General features: G+C 46.4%; 2 protein-coding genes across 2 annotated transcripts; both read right to left on the bottom strand.

Moving 5' to 3' along the window:
• Positions 1-34: 34 nt before the first annotated feature.
• On the bottom strand, positions 35-6,929 carry top1mt (DNA topoisomerase I mitochondrial). The gene is made up of 14 exons (XM_084449994.1): positions 6,758-6,929; positions 6,290-6,405; positions 6,062-6,183; positions 5,785-5,907; positions 5,093-5,280; positions 4,779-4,923; positions 4,507-4,650; positions 4,147-4,332; positions 3,982-4,050; positions 3,730-3,844; positions 3,486-3,613; positions 1,026-1,120; positions 315-464; positions 35-231 (listed from the first exon to the last, which is right to left on the bottom strand). The coding sequence occupies exons 1-14, from the start codon at positions 6,886-6,888 to the stop codon at positions 129-131; spliced, it is 1,815 nt and encodes a 604-aa protein (XP_084306120.1). The 5' UTR covers positions 6,889-6,929; the 3' UTR covers positions 35-128.
• Positions 6,930-9,551: 2,622 nt separating this feature from the next.
• On the bottom strand, positions 9,552-13,044 carry zbtb14 (zinc finger and BTB domain containing 14). The gene is made up of 2 exons (XM_084449644.1): positions 12,940-13,044; positions 9,552-11,456 (listed from the first exon to the last, which is right to left on the bottom strand). The coding sequence occupies exon 2, from the start codon at positions 11,424-11,426 to the stop codon at positions 10,095-10,097; it is 1,332 nt and encodes a 443-aa protein (XP_084305770.1). The 5' UTR covers positions 11,427-11,456; positions 12,940-13,044; the 3' UTR covers positions 9,552-10,094.
• Between the last annotated feature and the right edge of the window lie 2,147 nt (positions 13,045-15,191).

Here is a 15,191-nt window from a genome sequence, read left to right as displayed (position 1 = left end):
GACATCGACACATGTTCAGTACTAGTCTGGGCTCAGAACCAGAGGTGAACTACGTTGAGATATGACATCCTCGACTGAGGATCAACAAAGGTAAACAAACAAGGCTGGTGAGATAAACAAAGCTGAGGTCAGAAGGTAAAGGAGTCATCCGTCATGTCGATGGCCCAGGCAAACTTGTCTCTCTGGGTCTTGTTGTAGATCTTCTCTATTGGCACGTTAAACTTCCTGCACCTGCCAGCAGGGGGAGACACACCAGTTTAGTAATTTGTAACTCTCACTCTCACACACAAACTTTCCCAGGAGAAAGCCATTACCAGGCGACAGAGATGCGAGGGTCGAGGTAGTTGAGTTTGGACGTCCCCAAAGCGATGACCTTGTTCTCCTCCTTGTCTGTCATCTGGAGGTAGAGCTTCTTCAGCTGCTCCTCCAAACGCATCACAGCAGCCTCCTTCCTCTCCACCAAACTGAGGGGAGGGGAAGATTAGAGGGATGAGCGTGCGAGTGTGAGTTCAGCCCCGACAAAACATTTATTGAAATGGAAACGGTGGTGACTGACCCTGTGTAACAGTGTTTGTTACCTAAGCATTGCACCTATAATTAATTTTATTTGTATAGCACCTTTCAAAACAGTTATAATGAGCGTTACATAACTAGGTAAAATAGTACACACATGATTTTTTTTTTTAAACAAACATGTAAGTAAAACATAGAACATAAGACAAGAACATAAGACAAGATAAACAGAGTATAAAAAAATTAAAATGAAAAGATAGACCTATGGCAGCTGAGAAGATACAGCGGGATTTATCCATCAGTCTGCTGATTGGATAACACTTCTGACACACCCACCAAACGAGGGAGAACCTACCTCAAAGCACACCGTTTCACATCGTTCCATGTAAACATGTCGTTCAACCCAGAAACCATAGCAAAAATGGTGCACACCGTTTTCAGACCGAACCCACCCCTAGGTAGTTACAATAACTAGGGCTTGATACTGTAGATTACAGGCTGCTGGAAAAAACCTTCTGCTCTTGTCAGTTGGATCCCTCTTGTGCTCCTTCTTAGCTGCCTTCAGCTCCTTCTTGGCTGCCTCCAGCTGCTGTTCCTTCAGAGAGATCTGAAATGTATATACAACATGAGTTAAGATAACCAGCAGAACTAGTCAGTCACCACTGAAAAAGTAGCAAGACTGGTTAACCAACAGGACCAGGGCCCTGTACTACGAAACAGGATTATGGGGTTAGCGCGATCATTTCAGGTTCAAGCCTGGTTTATCCGCATCACAAAGATGGATCACTTTTCACCGTGCTATATTGCCATGGTAATTTATGCTGCCGAGCTAACCTGCTCCGGGGCAGGTTAAGTTCCAGATTATGGATCAAAACGTATGAAGCACTGCCTGCTGACCAATCATTTCACTTGGAAAAAGGCATATGGACGGTAAGATTTTATATGGAACTTCAGTGTGCGAATTAAAACAATCTGCTGTGGGCGAACAGTGAGAGGTTCTTTTAAGACTTTTTACAAACCGACAAAACCCTCTTTGACTTTCCCCGATATCATATGAAAAATTGCAGAATGACAGCTGCTTGAGCCATATTTTGCCTTGTGCATTTACAGTCCCATACTGTATACTATATACCTGTATATTAGTATACCAGCAGTAGGCTATACCTGTATATTAGTATACCAGCAGTAGGATATACCTGTATATTAGTATACCTGCAGTAGGCTATACCTGTATATTAGTATACCAGCAGTAGGCTATACCTGTATATTAGTATACCTGCAGTTTCATGTACTGTAGGCTGTGAGTGATGCGGCGAACCAAGTAAAAACACTCTTTTTTTATTCAATTTTCAAGTCTTTAATGTTGATTTATTAGACTAGCCTCCCGTTCCTAGGAACAGAGAGAAGTAGGCTACATTTTAATTGAATTGTGATAGCACCAATGCCAGACAATCTATAGGTTACTTTTTTCCCCGTAGCTTATAGCCTACTTCTCGAGATCAAGCTTCACTTTTTCCATCTTTAGCCTGTTTTATCTCTAGTTCCTCTTGTATAGAGATATCACATTGTCTACTCCAACCTGAAACTATTAAAAACTATAGCCTACATTTGATTTATTTAAGTGACCAGTCTCACGGGGTTGCAGCTGAAAGAATAAGATACAGATATAGGCTAAAATTGCTTTACACAACATAAGAATAGGCACAGCCCAATGATCTAGCCTACTCGTGTTCATGAGTAGGATAATGATAAAACGTAGGGCAGTATTTTTTACAGCTTTCTTTCCTGCCTTTGGCAGTAGCGACTGTGTCTATAGTTCATATAGTTCATATAGCCTATAGTTCATATTTCTATAATATTGCTCCTCTTGTGTAAAATGCGGTGGACAGAACTTGGTTATGCGTATTGTTTGCCTTGTCCATGGTCGTGTCCGAATACCCATACTAATGGTGCGTTCCAGGCAACCCGTAACTCGTGTTTTTCCGACCTCCTACACGTGAAAATGCTCTGTAATGGCAGTCAAACCCGTAACTTCCCACCCGTGAACTCGTACAGATCGATGTACTCCCAGTTGCGCTTTTTGACGTCACACAGCCCTCTAAGCAAGATGGCAGCCCAAATGGGTATGGCGACAAAGATAACTTTAGGGCAACGTAAAGTAAATTTGTACGTTGTAATCAAAATAATACAAACGATTATGCACTACAACTTGCTATGTGTATGTAATGATGCCCAAATATGTTGACAAGAGATAGCTAGTGCTAGCTAGCTAACATTAAGGTAAACCTGAACGTGACCATGCAAACGGTGAAAAGTCGATGATGTCAATAAATAAAATGTAACATACGATTTCTTAGCATAGCGAAATTAGGCATACAATGTTTAGCTTGTCAGCTCTGATGTGCCAATGTGCCAAATCTCAAGCTTTTACCATATCGGCTTGTTTACATTTATCCAGAATGCCACGCATTCAGACAGTTTGCTTGGAACGCTATGAAGTCGTGAGTCGTGACTTGAAGTCGGAACTTACGAGCTCAAAATCCTATCTGGAACGCGGCATGAGGTATGCGATTGGTCATTTCGTGCAAATACCTCCCCTTTTACCGTGAACGCGCTCATAGCTAGATTGGACAAGCTGGGTCAACTTAAGGAGTTGATAGCCACCTTGTGGTACTGTTTATCTGTGATTGCGGTTGTTTGGTTTACTCAAGCGAGCTAGCCAAAAGTTATCCTGGATATGTTGAGCTAGCTTCGTAGTACAGGGCCCAGGTTAGTTGACCAACTCGACTAGTTAATCAGCAGGACTAATTCATTAACTAGGACTAATTCATTAACTAAAAGGTCTAATCAACCAGCGCAATTAGTTAACCAACAAGACTAGTTAGTTAACCTGCAGGGCCAGTTTGTTCACCAGCAGGAATTGTTATTTTAACAGCAGGACTAGCTCACCAGGAAGTGGGGTGCCAGCCTACCTTGTCCTGGAGCAGCTGCATGGACTTCTCAAAGGTCTTGGGTGCTGCCCTCTGGTGGTTGCAGAGGATTGCCACAGCTCTGTTGGCACGATTATAGGACAGCAGCTTCTCCTGCAAACTCATCTCATCTGAATGCACACGCACACACGCACGCACGCACACACACGGTTAACACACAGCAAGCAGCATGCCAACATATCACACACGTGTATGTGTGTGCCTATGACTGTATGTGTGTGTGTACCAGAGGTGAGTTTGCCGAGCTGCTCCTGCAGGGTGGTGGAGGCGTTGAAGGTTCTGAACACCTTTGCGGTCAGCCCTGGCATGGCCTCGTTCAGGAACTTGTTCAGGTACGCCGTCTGACAACAACAACAACGATTAGCTACTGAGACGTAAACACACTGTATGTTAGCTATACTGTACTGTATGTGTACTGGTATGTTTGGTGCAGTGCTGTGTGTTAAAGGCAGTAGCTGCTGCTGGTGGTGTGTCTCACGTTGATTCTATCAAACAGGTCATCCTCGGGATCTTTATTCTCCATGAAGAGTTTAAGGTTCTTGAAGACCTGACAGACAAATAGAGAGTAATGCATCACTATAGTAGTAGTAGTAATGCAGCAGTACTATAGCAATTGTTATTGTAGTACAGTAGTATTTCATACCCTGCTCTCCACGGGGACCCTGTTGTAGTAGCGGATAGAGTCCTTCCCCAGGAAGTCGAATTCCACCACGTTCTCCTGGCCGTCTAGCAGGGGGAGCAGTCTGATGTGCTCCACCCTCAGAGAGCAGCAGCCGACCGTGTCGGCGGTCTCACTCTCCTCCTTCTCGTTGCCCGCTCGCAGGGCCAGCTGCACGCGAACACACACACACAAAACACGCAATTAGATCACACGTCTATGAAGTAGAGCGCCACCTCCCTTCGGGCTGGTCTTACAGGGGCAAGGGTCGGGGGGGGGGGGGGGGGGGTCAGGCAGGGTCAAGAACCTTATCTATAAAGTACAGAGCCACTCAGGGTCAAGAACCTTATCTATAAAGTACAGAGCCACTCCTCTCTGCCGGGTCTTCATCTCTTTGTTCTTCCAGTCATTTCTGTAGCACCTCCTGATGGTCTCCACCTTCTCCTTCAGCCTGCGGGCCACCTCGTACTTCTGCCAGTCCTTCTCCCCCTGCGGACACACACAACCACGACAACACTGAGCTCGGATATGGGAAAGTGGACCCTCGGCTTGGTATGTACAGTATGTGTGTGTAACCCTTAAAAGACAGGGTTGGGAATTGTGTGCGTGTGTGTAACCTTCAGCTTGGAGCTGGGATTGAGCATGACGTATTTGATGTTTCCCTGGACGTTCTCCACCCAGGAAGCTAGCCAGGTCACCCCGTCATCATGCTGCACCTTCTTCCAGCGGTGGCCCTCCGGAGCTAACGGGATCTTAGAGTCTCTACACGCGCACACAGAAACACGTGCGCACACAGACACACAGAGTTTGATTAAAGTTCTCTGAATTGAACTGAAAGCCTTGCGGTATGACTGTTTGACTGACCAGCTACAGTTGGTGTCCTCAGGCAGTAGTGTGTGTGTGTGTGTGTGTGTATGCGCGTGTGACTGACTTGCTACAGTTGATGGTGATGTCTTCCGGCTGGATCCTCTTCTTCAACTTGCCCATTTTGGGATGTTCCCCCCGGCCACGGAACAGGCCTGGCGGTTCCACGCGGAAGTTCCCAATCTTCTCCCTGTGGCCGTCCAGGATGCAGAACCCATACTCCTCGGTCAGCCTGTTAGCCTCCTCCTTCAGAACCTGAACAGAACCACACCAGAACCTGACACCTATCCTCTAGGACTAGTACCCAGCTGCTAGGTGTTATGAGAAGGGTCATGGTCTCACAGGAGAAATTTGTTGTCGGAATCAGTTTTATTAGCCATGGTAGTTTTTACACATACCACAAACCAGACATGAAACAAACAAGCAATACACATGACATCACTATACATTGTGTAAATACATATTGTGTAAATACATATTAAGTGCAGAGTTGTAATGTAAATAAATCTTATTACATTGATCTATATTTAAAACATTAGTTAAAGCAGATTAAACCAACTTTCAGAGTCCAGAGTTCAACAGAGAGTGCAGTGGGTGTAAATGAATGCCTAAATCTGTTGCATGTTAACCTACTCTTTATACCAACACAGAGAATAGACCTGGCTTTGCTGCTGTACACTCCAAGAAATAGTTCAGGGAGAGAGGCCTGCTCTTGCCCAGTGCGTTTGCTACTTATACAGTATGAAACTATTTGTCTACCTGCTTCTGCTCCTTGGTCATGGCCTTCTTCTCCTCAGACTTCTCCAGGAAGTACTTGTGAATCTCAGTGAAGTCACACTTGGACAACTTCCTGATCAGTGCCCTCTCGTCTGAGGTCATTTCCTGGTGGGAGGAGACAGCACCATGGTTAGAGAGAGGAGACAACACCATGGTTATAGAGGAGACAACACCATGGTTAGAGAGAAGAGCATGGTCCATTCTGGGTCTGGTCTGGATCTGGTCAGGGTCTGGCCTGGATCTGAGTCGGGGTCTGTACCTCTTTCCAGTCAGAGAAGAAGTTCTCCTGGAACATGGTCTTGGTGGTGTACTCATGGTCCAGCATCTTAGCGTAGAAGGTCGCTACCTCCTCAGCTGCCAGGCTCAGCTTCATAGGCTGCCCTGGGGGAGGGACAGCACCACAACACACTCACAACACAACGTACACTCACAACAGTAGAACACACTGAAAACAAACACGTGTGTGTTCCAGGCTGCAGCAGCTGACCGTTGTAGTAGAAGGACACGTTGCTGGGTAGTGGCTCATAAAACGGAGGGAAGAGTGGCCCAAAGTGCTCCAGAAAGGACCACTTCCTCCCATCGCTTGTGTGACCCTCCTCCCACCTGGAGACAAGTTACAGATGGACAGTTGGGACAGTTACATTGAGACGGTTAGAGAGACAGTTACAGAGACAGCATCACAGCAGTTAGTTTCAGAGCAGTTGGTTAGAGACTGCAATCATGACAAAGTACCCAACTGTGTAAGGTTGAGATGAGCTTATATGAACCGTCAGCCTAGTTAACTTTAGCTATTCAACGTGCTAAATAATATCTAAATACCAGATCTACGTCAGAACTGTCGCAGTGTGGCCAGCTAGCCACGATGACTTTACAATTTAATGTCTATACAACCGTCTATATATAACATTATTACATTCAAGCACTTACAGCTAGTCGCTATTATCCAGAAACTCACCTGTGCTGCCCGACTCTCGCCGCATACTTCACAGGAACGCGGTAAAATCGCATTGAGTAGACAGCTGAAGAACTTTTATATTTCACCGACTGATATATCAAGTTGGCAAAACCATGATAGCAACTGTTCATTCCAGATTAGCGAGTCAGTACGGTGTACACAACTACAAAGGACTTTCATAACGGTGTCACGCAACCTGACAACAGACAAGCAGCAAACACGTGGGTGCAACGTTTAATACGCCCCCCCCTGGAAAGGAGTGTGCAGAATTGTTCCGTTGTTTGCCTACGCCAAAATGCATTTACCCAACACAATGGGAAATGCATCACATTTTGCCCCTTCCAAATCAGTCCATCCATGAACTGAACAATTTGAACCAAATATCTTTCTCACCATTTCCATTTGTTATCCTCCTCGACCTTGGTAACCTTCTTACTCTTCTGACTTTTCTCCTCCCTCTCACCTTCTTTCTTCACTTTCTTCTTAGATTTCTCCTTTTCTACATTCTCCTTTTTACGCTTCTTTTCATTGGCTGATTTCTTGTTGCCACTTTGGTGTTTGTCCTCTTTCTCCCTCCTGGCGTTCTCAGATCCTCTACTCCCCACCTGCCAGTCAGACAGTCACATCACAGCAGTCCCTCTAACAGTTGTCCAATGACAATGACCCGACTGGCACACTGTGCCACTCTCACCTCTTCATCCTCTCTCTTCTCATCTTTGCTCTTCTTCATAGGTTTAGTATCTAAACTGTAGGGATATAAACATGTGATGATAATAATGTAGCCACATGAACTTGTTAGGTTAAGTGAGTGATGTAAAAGTGCAAGGTTTGAAAACGGTGAGTCGTTTCCAGTTGCCTGGGGTCTCACCTGTTGGCTGCTATCTCACAAACATCCCTGTGCCGTTTCTCCTTACTGCTCTTAGACTTATGCTGCTGACACATGAAAGGCAATGATAAAACACCAACAAGCACGCATGTACACACAACAGCGGACTGTGTTCTGCTGAAGAGATGCTCAGCTAGCTTAAGACTGTTACAGCTAGGACTCAGGACTGCTTGCTACGTTGGGCCAAATTGGTCACATGGCTGGACAAGAATCCTCTAGACCCAGGCGTTCTGAACGTTCTGAGGTTCATGTTCTTGGTTTGAGGTTCTCACCTGTTCTCCAGTGTGTTCTCTGTTGTGTTCTCCATCTGGTTTGCAGCTTCCCGAGTCAGCGCCCACACTCCCTGAACTGAAAGACAAGTGACCCTCACACACAACATCCCTTCACACTGCTGCTTTTAAATGTCCCTGGATCGTTACTGTGCTAGGAAAGACAGATTTCTCCTATTGTGCACCCACACCTTAGAAGAAAACCCTGCAAAATCTTCTCTGGCGAGAGGTGCTGGTACAACTGAGGGGGTCCAAGACCCTGGTGACAGATGTTTTTAAAGAAGACTGTAGATGTTTCCCATAGGCTGTTTTTGTGTTTCTTGTATGTACCGTAGTAAGTGTCATGGATGATGTTTGAATGTACCATTAGATGTGTTTCATGAACTTGTATTGTCAGAAGCATTTATATGCTGTTTTGCAAAATAAAAACAGATACCCCAACACAACGCATTAACAAAATATCACAACAACCTAACACACATCATGAAAACACCAGTTAACCAGCCACACCACCACACCCTGACCAAGTGAAGGTGATCGACCCCAGCCTGTGGCCTCTAACCTGCTGATCTGTGTCTCCTGCAGGGGTATGGAACTCGTCTTCTGCAACGACACACATCCAATAGGGAGTTGAGTGTGTGTTGTGTGAATGATGATATGTGCATGATCATACCTTTTTCTTCCCGTCTGTTTTAATGTTCTCATCTTCCACTTTCTTCTCCCTTTTCTTCCCGCCTGTTTCCGTTTTACTGTTCTCATCCTTCACTTTCTTCCTGTATTGATTAATTTTAATGTTATTTACATTAATTATAACACTCAGACAGACCTTACGAACGCCGTGGCCCGGGGAGAGCAGCGCCTGGACACTACCTGTGCTTTTCGTCCTCCCGGAGATCAGACGCGGTTCTTTTCCTGCTTGAGGCTTCTGATCCTCCGTGTCCTTCATTCTGCTCTGGTTTCATCACTAGTTTTCAGAGCACACTGGAATTAAGTTCTGTGTAAAATTCCGCTTAATGAAATGTAATCATCTTGGTTTTATCAAGTATAAGGTACACCAATCCTAGCTGTGTGGAGGCATTGTCTTCTTGTAAGGCATTCGTATGTTAAACTATTATCTACCGTCTTTTCTTGTATGTTATTCGTTGTAGGCCTTCTGTCTTGTTATTTATCTGGACCCTGAGTCTATTATAGCCTACAGTTTGGAGATCAAGGCTGCAGTAAAATATTTTTGATTTTAAAGCTAGCGCTACTGGGGCGCGTCAGTGGGGGTTTACGTTACAGCCTACTTATCGAGAGAAAATCTACTAGGCAATGTAGCTACTATAGCATATTATTCTGATAACTAACACCAAGTCTTGTATTTCACAGCACGTTACCTGTGCGAGGTGACTCTGTTGGGCGCAGATCATCAGTAGCCGAACGTGATGAGAAATCTCTCCTACACAGCTGAAAGTTTTTAAGTCCGAATTAGAGCTATTGCGCATGTCTGAGAACTTAATTTACGAGGTTCAAGTCGACAGACAACAATAGGACAGTCGTTGGAAGTTGGGGTAGAACTGTTTACAGTTTATTAAACCAAGGTATTTTGATGTGTCATTTACAGTACACAGCAAGAGGTGTGTCTGTGTGTGATGGAATGGAATATTTTACTACATAACTCTTTATCATGTGGCTATTTTACAACTTTTACATCAATTTTTACAACTTGTAGGCCCACGTCATTTCCAGTTGTCATGTCGTGATATGCCAGGTGCTGTATGACAGCACGTATGAGACCTACCAAGGGAGAGGTCCAGTCAGAGCTGACAAACCAGGGGTGAGGTCCAGTCAGAGGTGACCAACTCTATTCAATACCATTGATACAAACTCTCCTAGAACCATTTGCAATATCAGCAATCAGAGAATGTCATCATACCACTTTACAGTGTGAGAAAACACAAAATCATGTAACAAGTCAAAATATATTTACAACCCTATAAAGTTCTCATGAGAAATAAAGGAAACCAAACAAATATAGAACCTGTCCATTCATTCAATGTGCGCAGTTCATTCGTATGGTTTTACCTCCCCCAATACAAAATACCAAAGATCAACAGTTTTCATCGTGGTTCAGATTGTTCTCCACTATTCAGGGCACACCAGGTGCAGTTCCAGCTCCGCCCGAGGTGGGCGCCGCCAGCTGCTATGAGCAGGCAATGGAGTCCAGCTGTTGCTCCGCCTCTGCCGCCATGGCTGCCGCCTGCAGCTGCTCCGTCTCCGTCTGTAGGGCCGAGGGCGCCAGCTGCTTCCTCTCGCTGTGCATGTTGTTCTCGTGCCTCTTCAGGTCTGAGGCCTTGGCGAAGGCTTTGGTGCAGGACCCGCAGACGAAGGGCTTCTCGCCTCGGTGCCGCCTCTCGTGATCCTTCAGGTGGGACTTGTGCTTGAAGGCCTTGTCGCACATCTGGCAGCTGAACGGACGCTCATTGCTGTGGACGCGCTCGTGCTTCTTGAGGTCGGGGGCACGGATGAAGGACTTGCCGCAGACGTCGCAGCGATAGGGCTTGAACCCTGTGTGGATCTTCAGGTGCTCCTTCAGGTGGGCCTGCGTGGTGAAGGCCTTGCTGCAGATCTCGCAGACGAAGGGCCGCTCGGCGGAGTGCAGCTTCTCGTGCTTCCTCAGCCGGTTCTCGTCCACGAAGGTCTTCCCGCAGATCTGGCAGGCCAGCTGGTCGCGGTGGCCATACAGCAGGTACTCAAACTTCATGTCGGTGGTGGCGGTGCTCCACCCCGCCGCATGCTCGTCCTTCACCTCCCCGATGCTGCAAACGTCGGCGAACGTCAGTGTCTGTGGGGCGTGGCCGAGCTCCTTGTGCTCTGCGTCGATCGGCTCCACGTCCTGATCGTAGCAGCCGACAGTGACCTTGTGGACGTCCTCGTTGGCCAACTCCTTCAGGGCGGCTTCCTGGACACGCAGGGCGGAACTAGGGGACTTGTCCAGTTCATGATTGGCTGAGGCCTCCTCTACGAGGTCATGGGTGGGCGTGCCGTGGTGCTCTCCCAGCACCTGCACGTCCGGGTCGGAGGTCAGCGTGGGGTCGTCGGGCGGCATGGCCATCTTGACAATGTCAACGTAGGGAAACTTGTCGTGCTTCTCCTCGGCCGTCAGGTCGCGCTTCTGGGAGCAGAGCTTGTCCAGGAAGCGGATGCCTAGTATCTGTCCGGACGACATCATCAGGTTCACGTCCTTCTTCTTGACGGAGATCTTGGCCGTGTACATGTAGTTGAGCACCTCCTCGAAAATGTCAGAGCGGATGAAGTCGATCTCGATGACGGAGGAGTTGTCCACCTCGTGCTTCTTGAAGAGCTTCTTGAAGTAGTTGCTGCAGGCGGCGAGGACGCAGCGGTGGGCGCGGAACTTGACGTCCTCCACCACCACTGCGATGTCGCAGTGCTCGCCCTCCAGACGCTGCTCGTTCAGCAGCTTCAGGAAGATGGTCTTGTGCTCATCGTCCATGTACTTCACCGTCTCCGACATGCTGGACGCACTGACGTGGGCTCTGAAGATCTTGGGGGTCAGAGGAGAAAGGAGACTGTTAAGAGAGAGGAGACTGACAGAGGGGAGAAAAGACTGAAAGAGTCAGAGTTGAGACAGAGAGAGCAGACTGACAGGGGAGAAAGGAGACTGACAGAGTGAGGAGAGAAGACAGAGAGGAGACTGGTAGAAAGGATGAGAGGATACTGATTGTGGTAGGAGAGGAGACTGATAGAGACTGAGAGAGAGGAGACTAGTAAAGGGAAGACAAAGGAGACCAATTGAGGGCGGAGATTAGACTGATAGAGGAGACTAGTAAAGGGGAGACTGAGAGGATACTGATTGAGGGAGGAGACTAGACTGATAGAGGAGACAGAGAGGAGACTAGTAAATTGGAGACTGACAGGAGACTGGTAGAGTGAGGCGAGAGATGACTGAAGAGAGGAGAGCGATAGAGGACAGAGGATACTGACAGGACTTTTGATGCTCTTTATTGAGACATCCTTACAAGACACCAAACAAACACTTTAAAATCATACAATTTTATTATATACACACAACACCCCTAGAGCCTCCTCCCCAACACACACACACAGTGGCAGTCGGTACACACAAAACAGCACAAGAGAGATACACACAACACACAGAGGAGAGTGGTGTAGAGAGGAGACGAGACTGATAAAGACAAGACAGTCTCCTGGTAGAGCGAGGAGAGGTGACGGAGAAAGAGGAGACTGATGAGAGGAGACTCGTAGGGAGAGGTGTGTTAGGAGTAATGGGCGAGTGAGTGTGCGCGTAAGCGAGAGTGTGTTTGTGTGGCGTGCGATGACCAGAGAACTTTTGGTCACATTCACGGTAGTCGTCTACTTCATGGCTAACCAGCTACGGGGGGATAGCTAAGGATGGATACTAGTTTAGCCAGTTATATGATGAAATCATCAAATCAATGAATTGGCTAGATTAGCTGGATACTATGGACATCGTCATGAAAACATGATGGCTGGATGCACGCTTTCAATCCAGCTAAATAGCCATCAACACATCTCATACCCAACGCCGTGGTTAGCCGGCTAGCTAGCTTCCTGGGCTAACATACATTACTCGATTTGGAGGGCTAACATGCTAGCCAACTGCATTGATTGTGTAGCTAACGCTAGCTAGCTACAACGACGAACGAACTAAAACGGCCTTGTTGATTCGTGTTTTCAAGACCATATGAGTACGATCTTACTCTTCTACGAACACAAGACTACTAAAACCCTGCGGATGCCTCTATATCCGTGACTACGGTCGCATCCGTGTTTGAGCGATGGGTGACCAGGGTTGCTGCTAGCCAGCTAGCTACCAGCTAATAGCCACAAGCGCGCGAGGAGCGCCCGTCGCTGGAACGGAGAATGCCCGAGCAGCCATGAACACTCTCGAGCTTGGGCTGAATCCGTGAGCGCGCAGGCATCTTGATAAAACATTATGCAATAATTCGGAAACTGTTCTGATTCTCTTAAAATCTATTTCTTACCTTTAATAAACGATTTTGTACCCTTGATAAAGTCCTCGACGAGTGTCACGCGTTCAAAATAGAATAATACACTTTGTGTGTTGATGGCCTGAGGACGAGCATAAGCGGAAGGACGCGCTGCGCCAGCACGGAACTGCAGAGCGAGTGACTGTGCGCGTGCGTACGTACGTCGGTTGAATGGATGCGGTTTACGCTGGGAGCGTAAATGCAGAACAACAAAGCACAAACAGCCACTAGACATGCTTACGCAAATTACCGATCAGAAGTCTCCGGAGCGCGAACTAGAGGGAACACGGGAGCAGATTTGGGGCGCGAAAGACACTGTCACGAGCGGGAGGCGAGAGCGCCGATGATACGGAGAGGCAATAGCGGAGGCACGGTACCATACAGGTGTGCACGCTTCTCATCGGTCTTAATTTAAAACAATAGAAAAATGTTTGCTAAATCTGTAAAAAGAAAGAAAGAAAGAATAAAGAAAGAAAGAAAAAAAGGGAACAACAATAAAAACATGAAGTGTCTTTCTCAAACTGCGTAGGTTATCTACATAACCTCTGCTCTGTGATAAAAACCGCCTGTTCTGTCTACTGTGTGTATATTTTGCTCTTGAACTTTGTCTTAAGCACTAGATTATTTATTTATAATTTATAAATGTATTTATTAGTAATATTTACTTGTTTACAAAGGTGATGCACTTGTGAGTTCTGGCGAGTAGTAGTGCACTGACTACATTAAATTAAATTAATTGTAAATAGCTTTGGATAAAAGCATCTGATAAAAATGACTGCAGCTGGCAGGGCCCCCTCTCCTGGCTACTCAATTATTATAAAACTTATCTCAGACCTTCCTTCAATGATTTTTTTTTTTTTTATCGTTATCAATAGACCTGTAAGCTATTAATCATTTGTAATGATATGCATTAAATTCATAATTATTAACTAAGAGAAAGACTAAAAAGAGAGCAGACAGAGATGTATTTATCAGTTTATTTCTGTTTTGTGGGAAACACATTCAACATGGATCTGTCTGCAGCTGGAGCAAGGGGTGGGAGTGGAGAAAGGCTCTGTGGTCACTGGTCAGACATTCGCTAAACACAGGTGAGTGGACTGACTGGCAGCTGTGTATGTGTGTGTGTGTGTGTGAGAGAGAGAGAGAGAGAGAGAGAGAAGGATAGAGAAGGACAGGCAGAATTGTAAATGTCGCCTCTGAACGCCTGTCTGTTCTGCACAGGCTAAGGTTTGGATGAAGGGACAAATTGATGCATGGATGGATGCAAATTAATGTATTAACAAAAAAAAACACAATGAAATCCTATTCATGGTTCTTATGTCATATCGCACACATGTACCATATATGAACAGGCAAGGTTGTAAAAAATAGCATTCCGGGGTACTAGGACAGTGTGTGGGTGAGTATGGCTGGCAGGTCTATAGGTTAAATAAAGAATGCTTGTACACATTCAGCCCAGTAGGACAGTAGTCAGAATAGATAAATAGACAGGATGTCTCTAGACTGGAGATCTGAGGCTCAGACACCTACAGGTCTGGACTAATAGAGATGAACAGGAGTCATTATAAAAATGCAGAAATGTTCCCTTTTCATGCAATAAACATGTTCCTGTGAAAGTCTGGACAGCAGAGGTCTGGTAGCCCAAGTGTGTGTGTGTGTGTGTGTGTGTGTGTGTGTGTGTGTGTGTGTGTGTGTGTGTGTGTGTGTGAAAGTGTGTGTGTGTGTGTGTGTGTGAGAGAGAGAGAGAGAGAAGGGGGGGGGGGGGTCTACATGTGTGCATACGAGAAAGGAGCGAGAAAGTGTTTATGTGGGTGGATGTATGTGTGTGTGTGTGTGTGTAGGTTTGTCCTGTAGTGCTCAGATGCAGTAGTTTCCGCTAATGTAGGAGCTGTTGGCAACATCACTGCCCCTCCTGCCCGTGTGGTGGTGACCAGGTAGGGTTCTAGAACTCTTCAGAACACTCCAGAACATAGCAGAATGCCCCTGATCACTGAGGCCTCAGTCCTGGAACAGAGAGTGGACGAACATGATGATTAGTAGGGTGGTCAAGAAATGACTGTGGTTCGTATCTCCCGAGGAGACAAGAGAGGAGAGGAGGTGCTGGGACAGAAGACCAGAGACTAGAGACCAGTCTGTAAACATCAGGTGTGTCAGTTTGTCAACATCAGGTGGGTGTGTCATTTTCTCAACATCAGGTCTCCCTCAGTATGTAAACATCAGGTCTCTGTCTGTCTGCCCTCGGATGC

This window comes from Borostomias antarcticus (assembly GCF_949987555.1).
Source record: "Borostomias antarcticus genome assembly, chromosome: 2".
Taxonomy (NCBI): domain Eukaryota; kingdom Metazoa; phylum Chordata; class Actinopteri; order Stomiiformes; family Stomiidae; genus Borostomias; species Borostomias antarcticus.
Note: the sequence above shows the minus strand (reverse complement) of the source record. Positions and strands in the feature narration are given on the sequence as shown.